The sequence below is a fragment of the Diachasma alloeum genome, unplaced genomic scaffold (assembly GCF_001412515.2).
Source record: "Diachasma alloeum isolate Michigan unplaced genomic scaffold, Dall2.0 Dall_scaffold_01086, whole genome shotgun sequence".
Lineage (NCBI taxonomy): Eukaryota > Metazoa > Arthropoda > Insecta > Hymenoptera > Braconidae > Diachasma > Diachasma alloeum.
This window is the reverse complement of record NW_021681197.1, coordinates 15,792-32,380: the sequence shown is the minus strand read 5'-3', so window position 1 is coordinate 32,380 and position 16,589 is coordinate 15,792. Positions and strand designations below refer to the sequence as shown.

The window sequence follows — 16,589 nt, the reverse complement described above, 5'->3', positions numbered from 1 at the left end:
CCCGAAAAAAGCCTAAATATGGCACATTGGCTTCGGGTGAAAAAAAATTTTTTTTTATTTCTGCATTTCTGGCGCCTCCGAGTGTTTCATTAGCATCAGAAACGTTAATCATTATAAAAATGAAGGACTGTAATCGAAACTAACTTTCATTTTTGAGGTCTTGCAGAGGCTCGAATAAGCCTTGGCGTACTGAGCCTCAATACTCAAAGCCTGGGCTAGGCCTGAATTGAACCTCGGCAATGGGAGATGAGTCCACTTGAACCGTTTTACCACTTCGCTGCTGAATTCTTTGCACGGAGAAAATTATTTCGCGAATTCCACCGACTAGTTGTTGAAATTGAACAACTACTTAATTAAAAATCAGAAAAAGATTTTTCAATTTCATTCCACAACCATTTGTTAAATTTGGAATCGTCGATTTTTTGATGGGACAAATTTAACAAGGAATTGTAGATTACAGCGAAAATATCTTCTAGGGGAGACATTGATCGACTGTCAAGATATAAATGATTGCGGGATTGTTTCCAAATGTATGTCAAAGTTGACTGCATGAAATTGAAAAATCTCCCTGAATTTTAATGAATCAGCTGTTGAATTTCGTCAACTAGTTGTTGAAATTCACCAAATAATTTATTCCGTGGGACAGTTTTTTTTTCATTGCTCTTAATAAATGGCCGTATAATGTCACTAGATTCAAATCTTTTCAGAACAAGGAATGAATCTGTGGTGACCGGCGTCGACAATTGCTAAATTTCCCGGGATTCCCCTGAAAACTAGAATAATTCGAAATAAGTTGACCATCGCGAATATTAAATCTCGACTCCACCGGAAATCAATAAACAGGCAGTCCTAATACAGTGCATAAATGCTGTTGTTAAGTCGCACATGCGATACGTAGACAACAGATGTTACGATGAGAAATTGTTGATGTTTGGGAGCAGTGAAATGCCGAGGATGATGGCATATGAGGCTTGGACGGTTGGAACTCAGTGAACGCACAGTAGAATGGGAAAATTGTGGTGAACGAGAGAGGCTGTAGAGGGGGTTCCACAGGAAGTAGACTGGCCGAGAGCGACGACGAAATGCTGGGAACCCCCTGTGGAAAATCAATATAGTGGCACGGTTGCTTGAGCATGGCGCGTGGCAGTTCAACCGAGTGTCATTATTTTTTTACCATCTTTCGTATAATCCAATCTGCCCAATCGAGCTCATTCGATTTATCCTTCCAATCTCCTCGTCTTCCACTCAATATTTCATTTTATGGAGTTGAGGGCCGTGCGACAGCTCCCAATATCTAAATAATTCACGCTCTCCAGTCTGAATGAAGTAAAATGTAACACATTGTTGTGACTTGATGGGGTCAATTAGAATGCCAATTGCCGGCTCAAGATGACCGATAGCGCATTTCCGTAACTGATTGACGAAATAAATGCGCAATTCCGTTGGTAGAGTTGGCAAGAAATTGCAATGCCCCCGGGAAATTTCTCGGTGAAAATGAAAAAGTGGAGAAAAGAAATTGATTATGGGGGAATTTGAACGATTGTGTCAACACGAAAAATAAGGCACCCTCATGACTACGTACCTGCTACGCTTCCCAACGCTTGCGCAATTCTGTCTCAATGGCGGTGCCGTTTGTCGGTTTATCTATGGTGGGGTTGAAAAACCAAGGTGTAGCAGAGAATACGCGAGTAAAAGCACGGAGAGAAGGGGGTCACGAATTAGTAGCGAGGGTACACGTTGTGCCAGCCAACAGTAGCAAATGCCGTGCTACACCGTGGCTGCGCATACCATGACCTGTGTTATTTGTGAATTTTCGAGTGTTAGTCATTGCCGGTAGTCATCAACTACTGGAAAATAAAAAATTACATTAATTCATCCGCAATTCTTCCCAGTTGATAAATAAGTAAATTCAAATTATTTTCCATTTTTGGGGTGTGAAGAATGTCAGATTCTTCCAAAGTCCACGAAATGTCACAGGCTCGAGATTCAGTGACAAGTATTCAGAGTGTGATATATAGCGTAGAAAATTTGTGCAGTGGACCGGACAATTCGGATGCGAATACACTGAAATCCAAAGGATAATACAGCTGCGTCAGTAATAATTCAGTTTTCGAGAGGCGAAAATAAAGAAAACTCGGGGAATATATATTTTTTCGCAACGAGCGAAGGAGAGATGAGAGCAGACGGGAGCGAAGAAGGAGGAGAGAGAGGGGAATGTTGCTAGGTTGCTGTCAGAAAGTTTCCAGGAAAAGTGGGAAAATCGATCTTGCCCTCGCAAATACATCCCTGTATGTCTGGCGAGATGATTTCCACCTACTTGCTTGTTTCTCTTGATAATAACAATTTGCAGTAAATGTCACAGTGAGCATTCGCAGCTCAGCAATCGCGTTATTCTCGTGTTTCTTAGCACATGAGTTGAGGTAAGCCCGAGAGGCGATAACGAGAATATGAGCAAGATCGAGTTTTTCTTTTTGCCATAAGTGGTGTTTAGCGAGGCGTGGGGTTGGCATGGGACGTGTACTGCGTAGTGAAATGTCGAATCGCTCGATATTGAAGTTGTATATTACAGGCATGAACGCAATAATTCATTTAATAGTTGTTATTTAGGTCGTTTTAATCCTCTCAATATGTCGCCAGCGGACTTGAGTAAATTTTCACTCAATTCGTGCTTCTCTCACCCTCTCTCTCTCTCTCTCTCTCTCTCTCTCTCTCTCGCGTTCGTGAGGACATTGTTCTCATGAAGCGTCGATGCCAACAAAATTTTTTTTCCTCAGTCTGCTTGTACGATGAAGCGCATCTTGGCTGGCAGGACGACACACCACAAGAGGAATGAAAAGACCAACAGGAAGCCCTTGAATACGCGTCCAATTTTCGAGGGTGACTCCAGTCGTCCACACGTACATCGTCTCATTGACGAGAAAAAAGCCAACCTCGAAAGGCAGATGTAGAGCTAGGGAAAAAATTGTGAATGGAGCAAGTGCCATGTGTATGATGGATCTATATATGACAAGATGGAGTGCAGCGCAAAGGAGAAATTCTGAATAGGGGATGATACCGTGACGGTATCTCATCCACGTCCACATCTAAAGCTTTTTCCTCTGTCGATGGAAGTGGGAAAAATCGTTGTTTCGAAGATCCGATATGATAATGACAAAGTTTAACAAATAATAGTAATGATACCAGTAACTATAGTAATTATAGACATTATTGAACGGAAGTGAAATCAAATAATCCTCCATAGAAAGTTATTCTCAAATACTTGAATTTTATTGGAAACCGTTTGCAGGAATTTATGCAATCTAATTATCGCAGGGAGACTTGACGACCAATCGAATACTGTCAATTATTAGAATATTGTACGATTAAGGATAACGTCTTGCGTAAAAAAAACATAGCAATATCAGTCGTTGAATCATAGATGTTTGCTGTGATGTAAAAATTATCTGGATCTTTAAATTATGTAATAATTCACGAATTAAACAACGAATGTGTTATTAAAAGTGGTGGCAAGGGGAAAATAATAACCGAAACGTAATGAATTTTAAGAAAAATTGAGTGTTTTTAACGGCCTATTAAACGGAGAATAATGTGAAAAGCATTGTGAGTTTATTGGTCGAATGTGTTGTTTGTGTGGTACCTGATGAATTATCAATTACGAATTAGACAGTTACCAATTGTTGAGTTGGATATTCAACTAGCTATATTATTGGGATTCGTCAAGGTGAGTAATATGAAAATTTTCTAGGAATTAATGTTATGAATATTCAGTAGTATATCTTTCTCTGTTTAATCATTTTCCATGATATTGTTCGGTCTTTTTATGATATGAGTAGCGAAGCGGTGTAACGGTTCAAGTCAATTTCGACTATTGCTCGGTTTTCAATGAATATCTCGGAATCGAAGGCAGATAGCATAATTCTTGTCAAAACCTTTTTTGTAGAGCAAATTAAGGGCTACAAAAAAGGTCATTACAACAATTTCGCTACCTCCCTTAGATTCCGAGATATTCATTAGAAACTGACCAATAGTCAAAATTGAGTTCAGCTGAGTTGTTCGGGAATATCTCCGAATCTAAGGGAAATAGCGAAATTTTCGTCATGACCTTTTTTGTAGGTCTCTATTCGCTCTACAAAAAAGGTTATAATAAAAATTTTGCTATCTCCCTTAGATTCCGAGGTATTGATTGAAAACCGACGAATAGTCGAAATCGACTTGAACCGTTTAACCGCTTTGCTGCTGACTTGTGGTTTAACCAATCGCGGATGTAGACAAGCAAAGCTTGGTCCAGCTGTTGGGACAATTCCAACATAGGGTAGTGCCAAATATCTCGTGTGGCAATAGTCCCCCCTCCCGTGACTCCGATCCTAGCTAACATCCTTGAGTCCTTCCTACAGGGGGATCATTTAATTTTTTTTCAATTCCAATTTTCCGACCCGAAATCCTCGTACATCATCTCATCATACTCTCCCAATCATCAATTCAGTAGCGAAGCGGTAGAACGAGTCAACTCGACTTGACTTTTAGCTGAGTTTTCGGGGAATATCTCCGAATCTAAGGGAAATAGCGAAATTTTCGTCATGACCTTTTTTGTAGGTCTCTATTCCCTCTACAAAAAAGGTTCTAACAAAAATTTTGCTATCTGCTTTAGATTCCCCGATATCGAACCATTTTGCCGTGTCGCCACTGAATTTTCAGTTATTTTTCCCCTAATTTTGTAGATTGAACTTGACTAATTCCCACGAATTGCACAATTTCGAAATATTCGGTGCATCATTTTGAAGTTGTACATTTCGTGATTTACTTCCCTTTCATTACATAATGAAAAGATAACAGTAACATGGAAACTGATTCAATTAAAAATATTCCAGTCCTTTAAAATGTATTCTTTTTCCTGATTACAGATTCCTGTGACAACATAAATTTCAAGTTACTCGTGTGAGCGTACGTTAATTACCAATTACAATTGGTGCATTTCCAAGGGAACAGATGATTTAAGGGCAGCGCTACAAAGTGAAAAACGGATATTACAAATTCAGTAAAAGACAAAATGAAAATGTTATTTCTAGTTAGTCCAGTGAATATTCATCGTCGGTTGTGTGAGTGATATAAATTTGGACCGTCCGCTATGTTTTTTCTACTTAAAAAAACACCGGAAACAACAGAATAGTGGAATCAGTTGTGTGAATTCCTCTGGAAGCGACAAAACGCCGCTGATAATCTTGTTATCGAACAATAGAATATTGCGTCGCGACGAGATGTTGATTAACGACATAGAATTAATATCTTGTGATATGAACGAGTGAAGTGGAAACATAGACTAGACATGGATTCAACGAGACTCGGTGGTCCTACATCGGAAAGTGCTGAGACAGAGCATGGTACGACAGTGCCAAGCTACACAACAAGTCTCACGGGTGATGGTAACGTCGATTACATTATCAGTGATTACATGGAGAGACTGGGAGAGCGTTTGAATATTCTCGAAACGGAATTGAAATATGCTTGGAGAGCACTGGACCTCCTCAGCCAAGAATACATAAAGATGTGGGAGAGATTGGAAAAACTTGAGGGTCTATTGTACGAACAGCAGACAGTAATCAGTCAGTTGATTGAATTCTACGCGAGTACTGGTGACAACGAAAATAGTAGTAATATTGTTGCTGAAACATTGATGAGACAGCAGGGTTCAGTTGGTGAATTGGACGCGATTGCCAAGAGTCTTGGGCCAGCAATGGGAATCGAGGAGACAAGTGTATTGAGGGAGAAACTTGCGCAACAGGAGCTCGCGAGAATGCATGGTTTAGTGCAGAATAATAGCGGTACTGTAGCTGTTATTGGGGATATGAATAGAGCCAGTGGGAGACAACATTTGGACGCCCTCGAGACGCTAGAAGAAGAGTCCAATCTACCGGATGAGGCATTCTATCGAAGTCTCAATAATGCCTACAGAGAAGATCTCATTTGCGGTGAGACATCTAGATCCAGTTCTCAGTTGGGAATGATATGGGAGGAGGCCGAAGATGTTGAAGATTCAAATGGAAAGAAGGATACGGAAATGGGGGTGTTTGGGGGAAAATCTAGTGCCGATAATGATGATATCGTCAACGAAACCCCGAGTATGCAGACAGAGGAATTTACTAAGGACGAGCTTGATGATATACAGCTACAGCAGCGAACAATGGACGATGCTGATGAAGAGGGGGAAATATTTAGCGCTGCTGATTACAAGAGTTATCGTGGAAATACACCGTGCGTCAGTGAGCAAGATCTCGCGCAATTATCAAAGCTCAGTTCTCTCGATCAAGTTGCCCTTGATCAACTTCATACTATCGATAAGTTAACAAGCAGACTGCAAAAAGACTCACAAGAGCTTATTGAGCTCAATAGTAGACTCATAGAATCACCCAAAGGTCCATATAGTTCAGAGGCTGAATCTAAATTGGTGGAAGAAGCAAACAGCATAGATGAGCAAATAAGAAAAATTTACGCTGAGACTGATGTTGATAATTGGACATACTCCAAGAGTCCTGGGTCAACTGGCCGATCTATTTCAAGAGTTAGTACTGACAGTGGATTAGCAACTGATGGTGATTTCACTGCTAGATCCATATCACCAAGACTGAATACTCCAAAGTCTCATATTGACTCAATAGGATCTACATACACATCACCTAGAATTGGCTATACAGGTTCATCATTAGAAAAAAGTCCCGAGCCGGTAGTTTCATTACCCATAGATCCTGGCAATTTTGCGAAAGGTTACGCTGAAAATAAAGAGCTCACAGATTTAATGGCTGAAAGCCTCGTTCCCATCACCTGCACATCGCCAACTATTTTCGGTGTTAAAACCGATAAATTACCATCGCCCACATTATCGGCAGGAAGTGTACAGAGTATTCACAGTGTACAAAGTCTGCGAACTCGTCGCGACGGTTATTTCGATGGTTCAGCTAGACTGAATTTAGAATTTTCAGAAACAAGAACGCCTCCAAGCTCTCCCCCGCCACCAGCACCTAGAGATCCTGCCGATGCATTCCTCATGTCCACCGGGACAGATCAACATGACATAAAAACTACTGGAAAAATTGAACAAGACAGATTGAGTCCTCACTCACCCAAGTCACCAAAAGTTTCCCCAAAACAAACAGCTAAAGTTGTTGGTTCCAGTATTAACATTATGAATGCAAAATCAGACTCTGGTTTATCTTCTATGAGCGGTTGGAGTAGCCTTGACAAGTCACCGGGCTCACCAAAAACTTCTCTCGCTAAAATATTCACGCCTTATTCGTTGGAACAAACAAGGCCTAATTTGATCAATGATAATAAGCCATTGAGATCCAGTCCGATTCCGCCGGGCTCAGATAAATCGGGAGTGACGACGAGTGCACCAACCATCATTCAGGAGCCCTTATATGACACACCCGAGGGCAGAGACACATTGAATAATCTCACGGGCTCTGCGTACGCAGCCAAATCTGCAAATCACTCGTCTCATCTGTACTCAACAAAATCACCAGATGCCAAGGACGACTACAATATTGTACCTCCTCCAGCGCCTAGTCCAGCTGCTGCTGTGAGTCCCAAAAAACGTCTGAGAACACAGAGTCTTCAACATACTTATGACTCTGTCCCTCCCGGCACGATGGATTTCCTCTATGGCCAAGAGCAGCCAGCCATCTACTCAGTTGCGGGAAGTAATCGTCAAAATGTCATTACTGGATTGTACACGAGTGGATCAACTACTAGCGGTGCATACGGATCGAGAATAACGAGCACCGATCAATTTTACAACGACGAAGAAGCAGATCAATGTAGGGCTAGTTATCCAGAATCTTACAGCGCCCTTCAGTACGCAGAATCTTCCTTGGGTCAGGGACGAAAACCAACAAGAGCAATGTCCTTCGGCGAAGGAATAAGTAATCACGAGAATTATAAAGCATCTGTTTACAAGAATATGTTCATCACTGGTCACATTACAGACGCCCTCTCTTATTATCCAACGTCAGTGAACCTTCCGTGCACAGAGCCTAATGAAATTCCTTGGCTCAATACAATGGAATCTCAAATACCTCATGACTCCACATCTTCGAGTATAAGATCCTTGACTTCTGATGGCAGCTATACCCAAAGTCCATACACCGAGAGGAGATATCCACAGCCTCCCACCTACATTGGCCATCAATATCATCACCCTTACACCTCCCAGCAGTATCCGCAGACTTATCAGCAGCAGTATCAACCTTACAATCAAAGGTTACAAAGTTCGGAGAGCGTTCAGCTGACCGACCATCATTACCAAAAGCAATGGCAGAGAGAGCACCATCAATATTTACACGAGCAAGATTCATCTAGGCCAACTAGCGCACAATCCCAGAGTCAACAGAACAACTACTACGATGCATCAAACGTTATTGTGTCACAATCTGGTTACATCAGTATTGCTGCAGACATCAAGGAACACGAAGTTGCTAAGATGCCAAAGAAAGTTCGTCGCGGTGCATCATTAAAAAATGCGATGACATCTATGAGCCACTGGCTGCCTGATCTTCATCACTTGACAAAAAGGCACAGAAGTCAGTCTTTACCTGGTGAAGTGAAAAAAGACGATTTGGATATATCTGATCCGTCACACCAAATTCTCCCTCAAGCGAGTATTCCCGCACGGGGCCGTGGAAGACCGGGGCAAGCAGCGAGAAAGAAGAAAAAACACATTCTGGTATCAACGGTATCTGGGATTCTTCAGAAAGCCAAAAGAAAGAGCCACCACCACTCGTCATCCCTCTCTGACCCAGAGCAATCTGAGACCGAGTGGAGCAGTGGCCGACAGAGTGGCTTATCTGAGGACGAGGACAGCTTAACGTCCGATGTTAATCAAGATCCACCCTTTTTCGCTAAAGTACGAGCAAGTACAAAGAGAAAAGGACTGCCAGTATCGCAATCGGCAGAGCCCCCACCTCTACAATCCCCAAGTCAACCATTGCAGTCACCACAACAGGCTCAATTATCGAACTTCCAGCAGCAGAAAGATTATCTTCAACAGCAGATTCAGCAGCACCAAGAGCAACTTCAACAACAGGTTGCCCAAGATAATTGGCAGAAAGAGCGTGAAACGAGGTCCATCAAGCACGAAAACAGTGAGCATGATTTCTCGGAGGATAATTTGGCCGGACCTGATGACGGCCAGGAGTTCGGTTCGGGAAAGAGTACGGGATCGGGATCCGGAGGGTCAATGACAATGTTTCCAACGGTCGGTGACATTAAAAAATCGACTGGCAGTTCCGACGAAGGACCCAACGAAAAGACATCAAAACTTCCGCCTGTTACATTAATGGGCGGTGCCAGTATGGAGTTCGCTGTCTCCAGAGCTTTGGGAAAGTATCGTCAACGACAGTCTTCTACAGTATCAGACGATCAGCCAATGATTGAAGATCTTTCTGGCGATAGAAAGTCAGAAGACGATCAGATGCAAGCAGATATCAAAGAAGAAACCAATGAGGTGGAACAGCAGTCATCAATTGAGGAAAAGAACGACAAGCTGCCGAGTGCAAAGCCTCCGGAATTGGTGACAAGTCTGTCGGAGGAGGCACCAATATCAGAGGGAAGTCCATCGGCCTCCAGTACTCGAGGATACATTGGCAACAGATTCCTGCCTAGACATCAACAATCACTGGAGATCCCTTGGGGAGGATCTCGTAGTGGCGAAGGAGATGAGGATAACAGAAGCACCCACTCGTACAGAAGTACATCTAGAGTATCCTCTCGGCGTCAAAGTACGGAAGATTCAATTGATTCTGAGGATGAATGGTATTGCTACGAATTGAGAAAGCTGGAAGAAATGGAGAGACAGTCACAAATGGAGATTGAAATGGGCGAAGTACTGATCGAAGTACCAGAAGACGTTGAGCCTTATCAACCGGACGAGGACGTAAAAGAGAGAATGTCCTTCGTTTTGCGGGAACTTAAGCTGAAAGCCATATCGAAAGACAGTGAAGATTTGAAAAATGAAGATGATATCGCTCGAAGAAGTACCGGGATCAATGGAAAAATATCGGTCTCAGCGAAGGACAAGCAGTCGGAGGACGATGGAAAGCCAATTCCCAAGAAAAAAACAGCGGAAAGTATCGAAACAGTATTTGCAAGGGTCACCGACTACCACACCTGGGCACATGAAGAAGAAGCTAGGCGCGACGAAACGAGGGCTCTACTGCCGATGGATGATGAGGGCTCGTCAGGAGAAACATCAGGACCAGACAGTCCTGCCCATTCGATGGACGAGCTGGAGGAGGAGGAGCTAGATCTCCGTAAAGATTTGGAAGAGCAGTCGCGAAGAAGTTCCAGCGGTTCCACCATGCGACGCGACGGTGACAAGCTTCTCCAGGGCTCCGATTCTCTGTCACGTGAAGGTAGCGTAAGTGTAGCACCTAGCGAAGTCTCGTTCGGTATCCCAGGTCAATGGGATTCTGAAAGCACTGTCGTTGAAGGCGAACGAGATGGCGCTGGCAGCGCAGAAACAACTACCCTTAGTCTTCCAAAGATCAAAATCGATTCGTCGTCCTGCGGTAGTTCCGACACTACATTGAAGGATGAACAGGTCAGTCCTGGTGGTCCACCGGGATCACGATGGAAGCTCCTCAAAACACTAAAAGAACGTAAGGCTGGCGATAAACTTAAGGAACTAGAGGAGGCTGCAGCTAAGGAGAATGCTTTATCACAATCAACAGCAGTGAGTATCATGATCAAGTAAGGACACGAGAGCATCTCCTGTGCATTCGAGATTTAATCTGTAGTCCTGGAATAGTTGGAAAGTTGTTATCATTTATTTCAACATAATTGCTCCATAAGTTTCATCAATTACTTTTTAGTTCATACTATATCCTAGAGTAATCGTATCTACCGTACAATACTAGCACGAAAATATAGTCAATATGTTGAATCTTCCAAAATTTACAAGAAACAAACTCGATTACATTACTGTGAGCATACTCTGAATAATTGAGACCAACTGATCACCATAAAAAGGCCATTAATCATACCAAAAATAGTCAATAATAAAATCAACTTCGATTAAACGTAAGAATCACGTGTAGAATGGTATCAATAAGAAGAGCTTGCGGTTAAGTGGGCTATCGTGCGCTGTTCAGGCCGAGCGGTGAGTGGATTTGAATTTAATGAGTAGATTGACGGGGCTAGCCGAAGAACAGTTCTGTAGCATCATTTTTTTTTCTATAATCATCACCTGTCAAAACATCAGCGTTCAAAATTGACCATTTTTATAATGTTTTTTTTTTCAATTTTATAGTTTTTTACGAAATCAAAAACATTGAAAAACATTCAATCTTATCGATGTTTAACTGGATTTTCCAGTAACGAAACAACATTAAAGATGAGACAAAGCACTTTTTCTTGCGTAAGTAATTGGCAACGATGGGAATCCCTCTTTCGTTCGTCCCTTAGTCCTTTTTCACACAATCTTCGCGCCACGATAAACAAATTCGCTCGACCGTGACTAAAGAAGCTTCAGTTCAGAAGTGCATGAACTATAATAAACTGAAAATAATGGGATGAGATGAGAATTATAATGGAACAAAAAAAAAGAGAAATATAACGTTGATTTTGGATCAAGACAACTTATCCTCCGCAAAATCGCCTCTTGTTTACCCACGTATGCAGAGACACAAAACAAATGTTAGTCCTCTCATATTTACCAGATGAAACCATTCGCTTTCAACAGGCTTAAACGAATAAACTAGTGAAAGAGAAGGTGCGGCCGTGATAACGAAAAATAGCAGAGATTGAAGACAAATATTAGCCCACACATCAATTACATTAAAATTCCATTCAACGCAACTGCACTTAATTGCTACTTCCCTTGACATTCGCAGCATTAGGAAAGCATTACACATTATCACTATTCCATATCAGTAATGTTACGATATTCGTATTAGATGTCATATCATAATATCTCATGCGTATTAATGCGGTTAATGAAACTCGGGTATAACCAAGCTCTAGTAATAAATGCTGAACGCCGAACAAAATAGTTGAAGTGAATAAAGCTTTTGACGTACACTGCAAACGGGAGAATTCATCAGCAATAATAAATTGTAGGACGTACGGTGCAATTAGATTTCAATGCGTCTATCACAGTGTGTGCGGCATATTAGAATAAATAATTTGACATTTCAATAGAGACATATCATTGTAGCAGTAAAATATGAAATATTTATCACGCCGCTTGTATCAACTCTCCAGCAACTATATTGCTCTCATTAGAATAACTATTCATTGAATAATTTAAATTCACTGGAATATTACAAAGTCATGACGAAATTGCAACTGTTGTAACACATGAAAATTGCTCACGTAGATTTTATCGTGCTGCATTTGAATTTGACTGTGAAATTACACTTCGAATTACTGAATTTATTGCCATAATCGCGCAATCAATATTTACGCCATCAAATTGCAATTGCAAATCCAATCCTATTCAGTCTAGAATGTCCTTCATAACAGTTGCGGGAAAAAATATTGATACTTTTGATTTGCTTTTACATGGTGTGAGAATACACTAGCGAAGTGGTAAAACAGTTTAATCCATTGAACGCTTCAGAGTACCCCCCTCTCCAGTATTTTGAGATAGTGTGCGTGCGCAGCCGGGCCTTTCTTATGGCACTCTAATACATTTAAGGGCTCCCTACTATTCTCACACCGATACGTTTCGTGACTTACGCTCAAGTCGATTTGGCCTTCGGCCGAGTTTTCGAGGAATATCTCCGAATCTAAGGGAGATAGCAAAGTTTTTGTAATAACCTTTTTTATAGAGAAAATTAAGGGCTATGAAAAAGGTTATGACAATAATTTCGCTATCTCTCTTAGATTCGGAGATATTTCTAAAAAAACTCAGCTGAAGTCGATTTTGACTGTTATTCAGATTTTAATAGATATCTCGAAATCTAAGGCAGGTAGTAAAATTTCTGTTATAACCTTTTTTGTAGAGCAAATAGAGAGCTATGAAAAAGGTTATGATGAAAATTTTGCTATCTCCCTTAGATTTTGAGATATTCATTGAAAATTGGCCAATAGTAAAAATCGACTTCGAGTTTTACCGCTTCACTACTGAATATTGCCTGACGTTTCATTTAGAATTGGCCTAAGATGGATTCACTCCCCCTTTTCCTGAATTCCTCGTTTCAGTATTGCAACACGTTGGGATATACCATTATGAAATTAATATTATTATCATAGTTCAATATCACCCGTCACAAAATTGCAGATTATCTAGAATACACATCAATTTAACGCAATTGACATGGCCGAGCGGGATTAATTCATTTTTTATTCATTGATGATGACTATCTGCTTCCAACAGAAAATGCGTGTGGTTGACTGGGCCTACATACCTACCTACTCCTAATATTAGTATGAAATTTCGCCTTCAACAGGAAATTTTTAGATAATTTTTTTCCCCAATTTCCAACTCTATTTTTAATGCTCTTGTATTGAAAAAATGAAAATAAATGCGATAACGAATAAATTCCATATTTTGACTAAAATTAGGTCAATATATCACATTTAATAGTCATTTGTTACGTTCCGCATACTGCGAGAAGAATTATTTACACTTGTTACGCTATTGATAAGTTTTGTAAGTTTTATGCGATTGAAAAAAAAACTGTTTATCAGAATTGTATACGTTTACGATAATTGTATACTATACTAATATGAACAATTTACATATAATCTTAGATACAAAAATTGGCTTTTCTATGCTATTTAAGGTGAATAGTGAATCCCAAATGCTCACTACGTGAAAAAAATTGAAAGGTATAAAATCTAAGTTTTGGATCTCAAATTTAAAAAAAAAGCATGTCTTCTTCATATATTGTCGGAGGGAACAAAAAATGCATTGTTGTTTACTTTTGTACCGGTAATAATCATTGATAATTCAAATCAGCAGTATTTCTCTGTGGAAAAAAAACATCCATTTATTGAATCTCCGAGACGGCACTAATTGTTGAACAATTGAGTAGGAGAACAAAGATTCTAAACAGAGGGCTAAAGTGGAGCACACAAGGCAGTCAATATGATCAATATTACGGTATTCTAGAAAATTAATGAGGAAATGTAAAAAATAAAGCATTATAATACGAACAATTGTCAAAGTGCAAGCAGTTGGAAGATGGCACTCTCGCTTTTAGTATTATCCTCAATAACAACGGACCTACATCCGTAGTAGTACGACGTTATTATAAACATTATTTCCTCATTTCTATGTAATAAGAAACATTGTTGCGAGCCAGAGCATTGTGAACATCGCTTGTCCACGAAATAATCAGCCATGAAATAATGCGCAAAGCCCACATCATTTGTTGTTTCTCGTAATGAATTTCGTGGACGAGTGTACGTAAACTTACGAAGACTGTGTATCTCATTATATACTTTACCATCGTTTGCATGTAACTGGGGAACGTACTTTATGCGTTTCATTCTGACCTGTTAATACCTTGTTTTTTGAATAAACTGTTTTTTTTTTTGTTAGAATGGCAGCGGTGGAGATGGAGAAGCTGGAGGTCGAGCGAATGGGTGAGCTTTTCATTTAAAATTTAAGTAAAAATTTGAAACAAGCGGGTGATTGCATTTTTTTATAAATGAGGATAGTTATTGCTGAGAATAAATTAGCCATTTGCTTCCGAATGGAATCCTATTTTACTAGTCTCTTCTATTTTTTCATGTCATAGGGCTGTCATGAATTGAAATGTCATAAAATTTTTTGCGTATCAATTTTTGCCAGAGTTTCACCCAGGCTATTGACAATTGAATTGAGTGATCATTGAAAAATCGATTTTAAAGAAAATATCAATTTTTTGGAATCTGTATGAAAAATTTAATTTCAATTTGTAACGATGAATCGAGCTTTTTCTCTTTATATTATAAAAATCCAAATCGACTTCTGGTGATGAAAATTTGGTACTCAAAATTAAGGGTCACAAGGGTCAAAATAAGGGTTATGAGGGTCAGATTAAGGGCCACCAGGGTCTGAATAAGGGTCAGATGGGTCAGATTACAGGTCATATGGGTCAAATTGAGGGTCATAAGGGTTACAAAGATCAAATTATAGGTCACATAAGCCCAATTAAGGGTCATAAGGGTCAGATTAAGGGTTTAAGTAAACTTCACAAGGGTCCGATTAAGGGGCATGGTGGTCAAATCCCAAGGGTCAGCAACTGAAGGTCACCAGGATAAAAATAAGGGTCTTGAGGGTTGTAATAAGGGTCATTAAGGATTCAAATGAGGGTCACAAGGGTCAGATTAAGGATCACGAACGTCAGAAATAAAGGGTCAGTTACTAAGGTTCACAGGGGGTCAAAATAATAGTCACGAGGGTTATGAGGGTCAGAATAAGGGTCACGAGGGTCAGACTAAGGGCCTAGATAAAGATCATGGGGGCGTTGCCCCCCCAGTAAACTCTATATTCATGAAAAAATTGAAGAAAAAAAAAGATCACATATTTAGTTATCCCAACACAAAAAAAAAATTTGAAACCTAAATTTGAAGAATTATGAACCTTCCATTCGAAAGCAAAAAATCATCTCAGCAAGTAACACGACCCTCCGTGTTACTATATTTTTTGCAATTCTCTCGTTGGATCATATTTTCGCAAACTATCGAATTTCAGGCGAGCGGGAGAGAATACTTTCTACAGCACTATCGATAGCCGGCCGGACATTCGACCGCGTCGAAAATCAATACCATTGGTCTCCGAGCTGGTATGTACTTAATTATCCATCACCCTTTACTTGTTCTATTCTCTAATCCCCTGAATCCTCCCATCATGCATATTCATTGGATAAGACAACTCGCGATTATCTGATTTTATGATATAGTGAAGAATGTATTGCTTCCAAGATTCAGAGGGGCAAAAGGTAATAAATTTTCCGACAAAAAATTTCAAAAACTCTTTCAACGACGTGTGAAAAAATCACCTGACAAAAGGCATCTCCAATCTACTCACAATAGATTTTTTTATCAGTGGCAAATGTAGGCTAATACCGGAGAAATCATTTCAATATGATTCAATAGAGCGCTACGAATTACCTTTCAATTATTTCTGAAAGCTCGGGAGGCATTAGAATATTACATCACGAGATTGGGGGCAAGGGGGCGGATCTAAATAGTCCAGCAAATGCGTGACGTAATATTTCAATACCCCTTTATTATCGTTACACGTCAGAGAATTTATTTGCACAGCGAATGAAAGACTCAATCGTCGGAAAACAATATTCCCGTCGTGTAATATCCGATACCAGACGCAGGAATTTTGTATCACTGAGATTAATGACATGCCTTCTCTTATTAAAAAATTAAGTGCTTTCCACTCGAAAAATCGACTCAATCAGGGAAAAAATGAAGCGGATATTTTTTTCTTTCCTGATGAAACAGAAAACACTGGGGAGTGGTCCGTATACAGTAAACATTATTCCCCGTTCCATTGCATTTAAAAAAATAAAAAACCGTATGCAGTCCTGGGAATCAACAGATTGATTCAATTTTTAGTGTATCCCTTTCAAACCAAAAGAGTCCAATTTTTT

The 16,589-nt window shown here is 40.1% G+C and overlaps 1 protein-coding gene across 1 annotated transcript in view; it reads left to right on the top strand.

Moving 5' to 3' along the window:
* The window catches only part of LOC107045789, a gene marked incomplete at its 3' end in the record, with an annotated part of 48,820 nt that overhangs the window by 17,970 nt on the left and 14,261 nt on the right, over positions 1–16,589 (top strand). Inside the window, exons 12-14 of the mRNA XM_029126656.1 lie at positions 5,306–10,723; positions 14,540–14,583; positions 15,677–15,767. Coding sequence (XP_028982489.1) covers positions 5,306–10,723; positions 14,540–14,583; positions 15,677–15,767 — 5,553 coding nt within the window. The remainder of the gene's footprint in view (positions 1–5,305; positions 10,724–14,539; positions 14,584–15,676; positions 15,768–16,589) is intronic.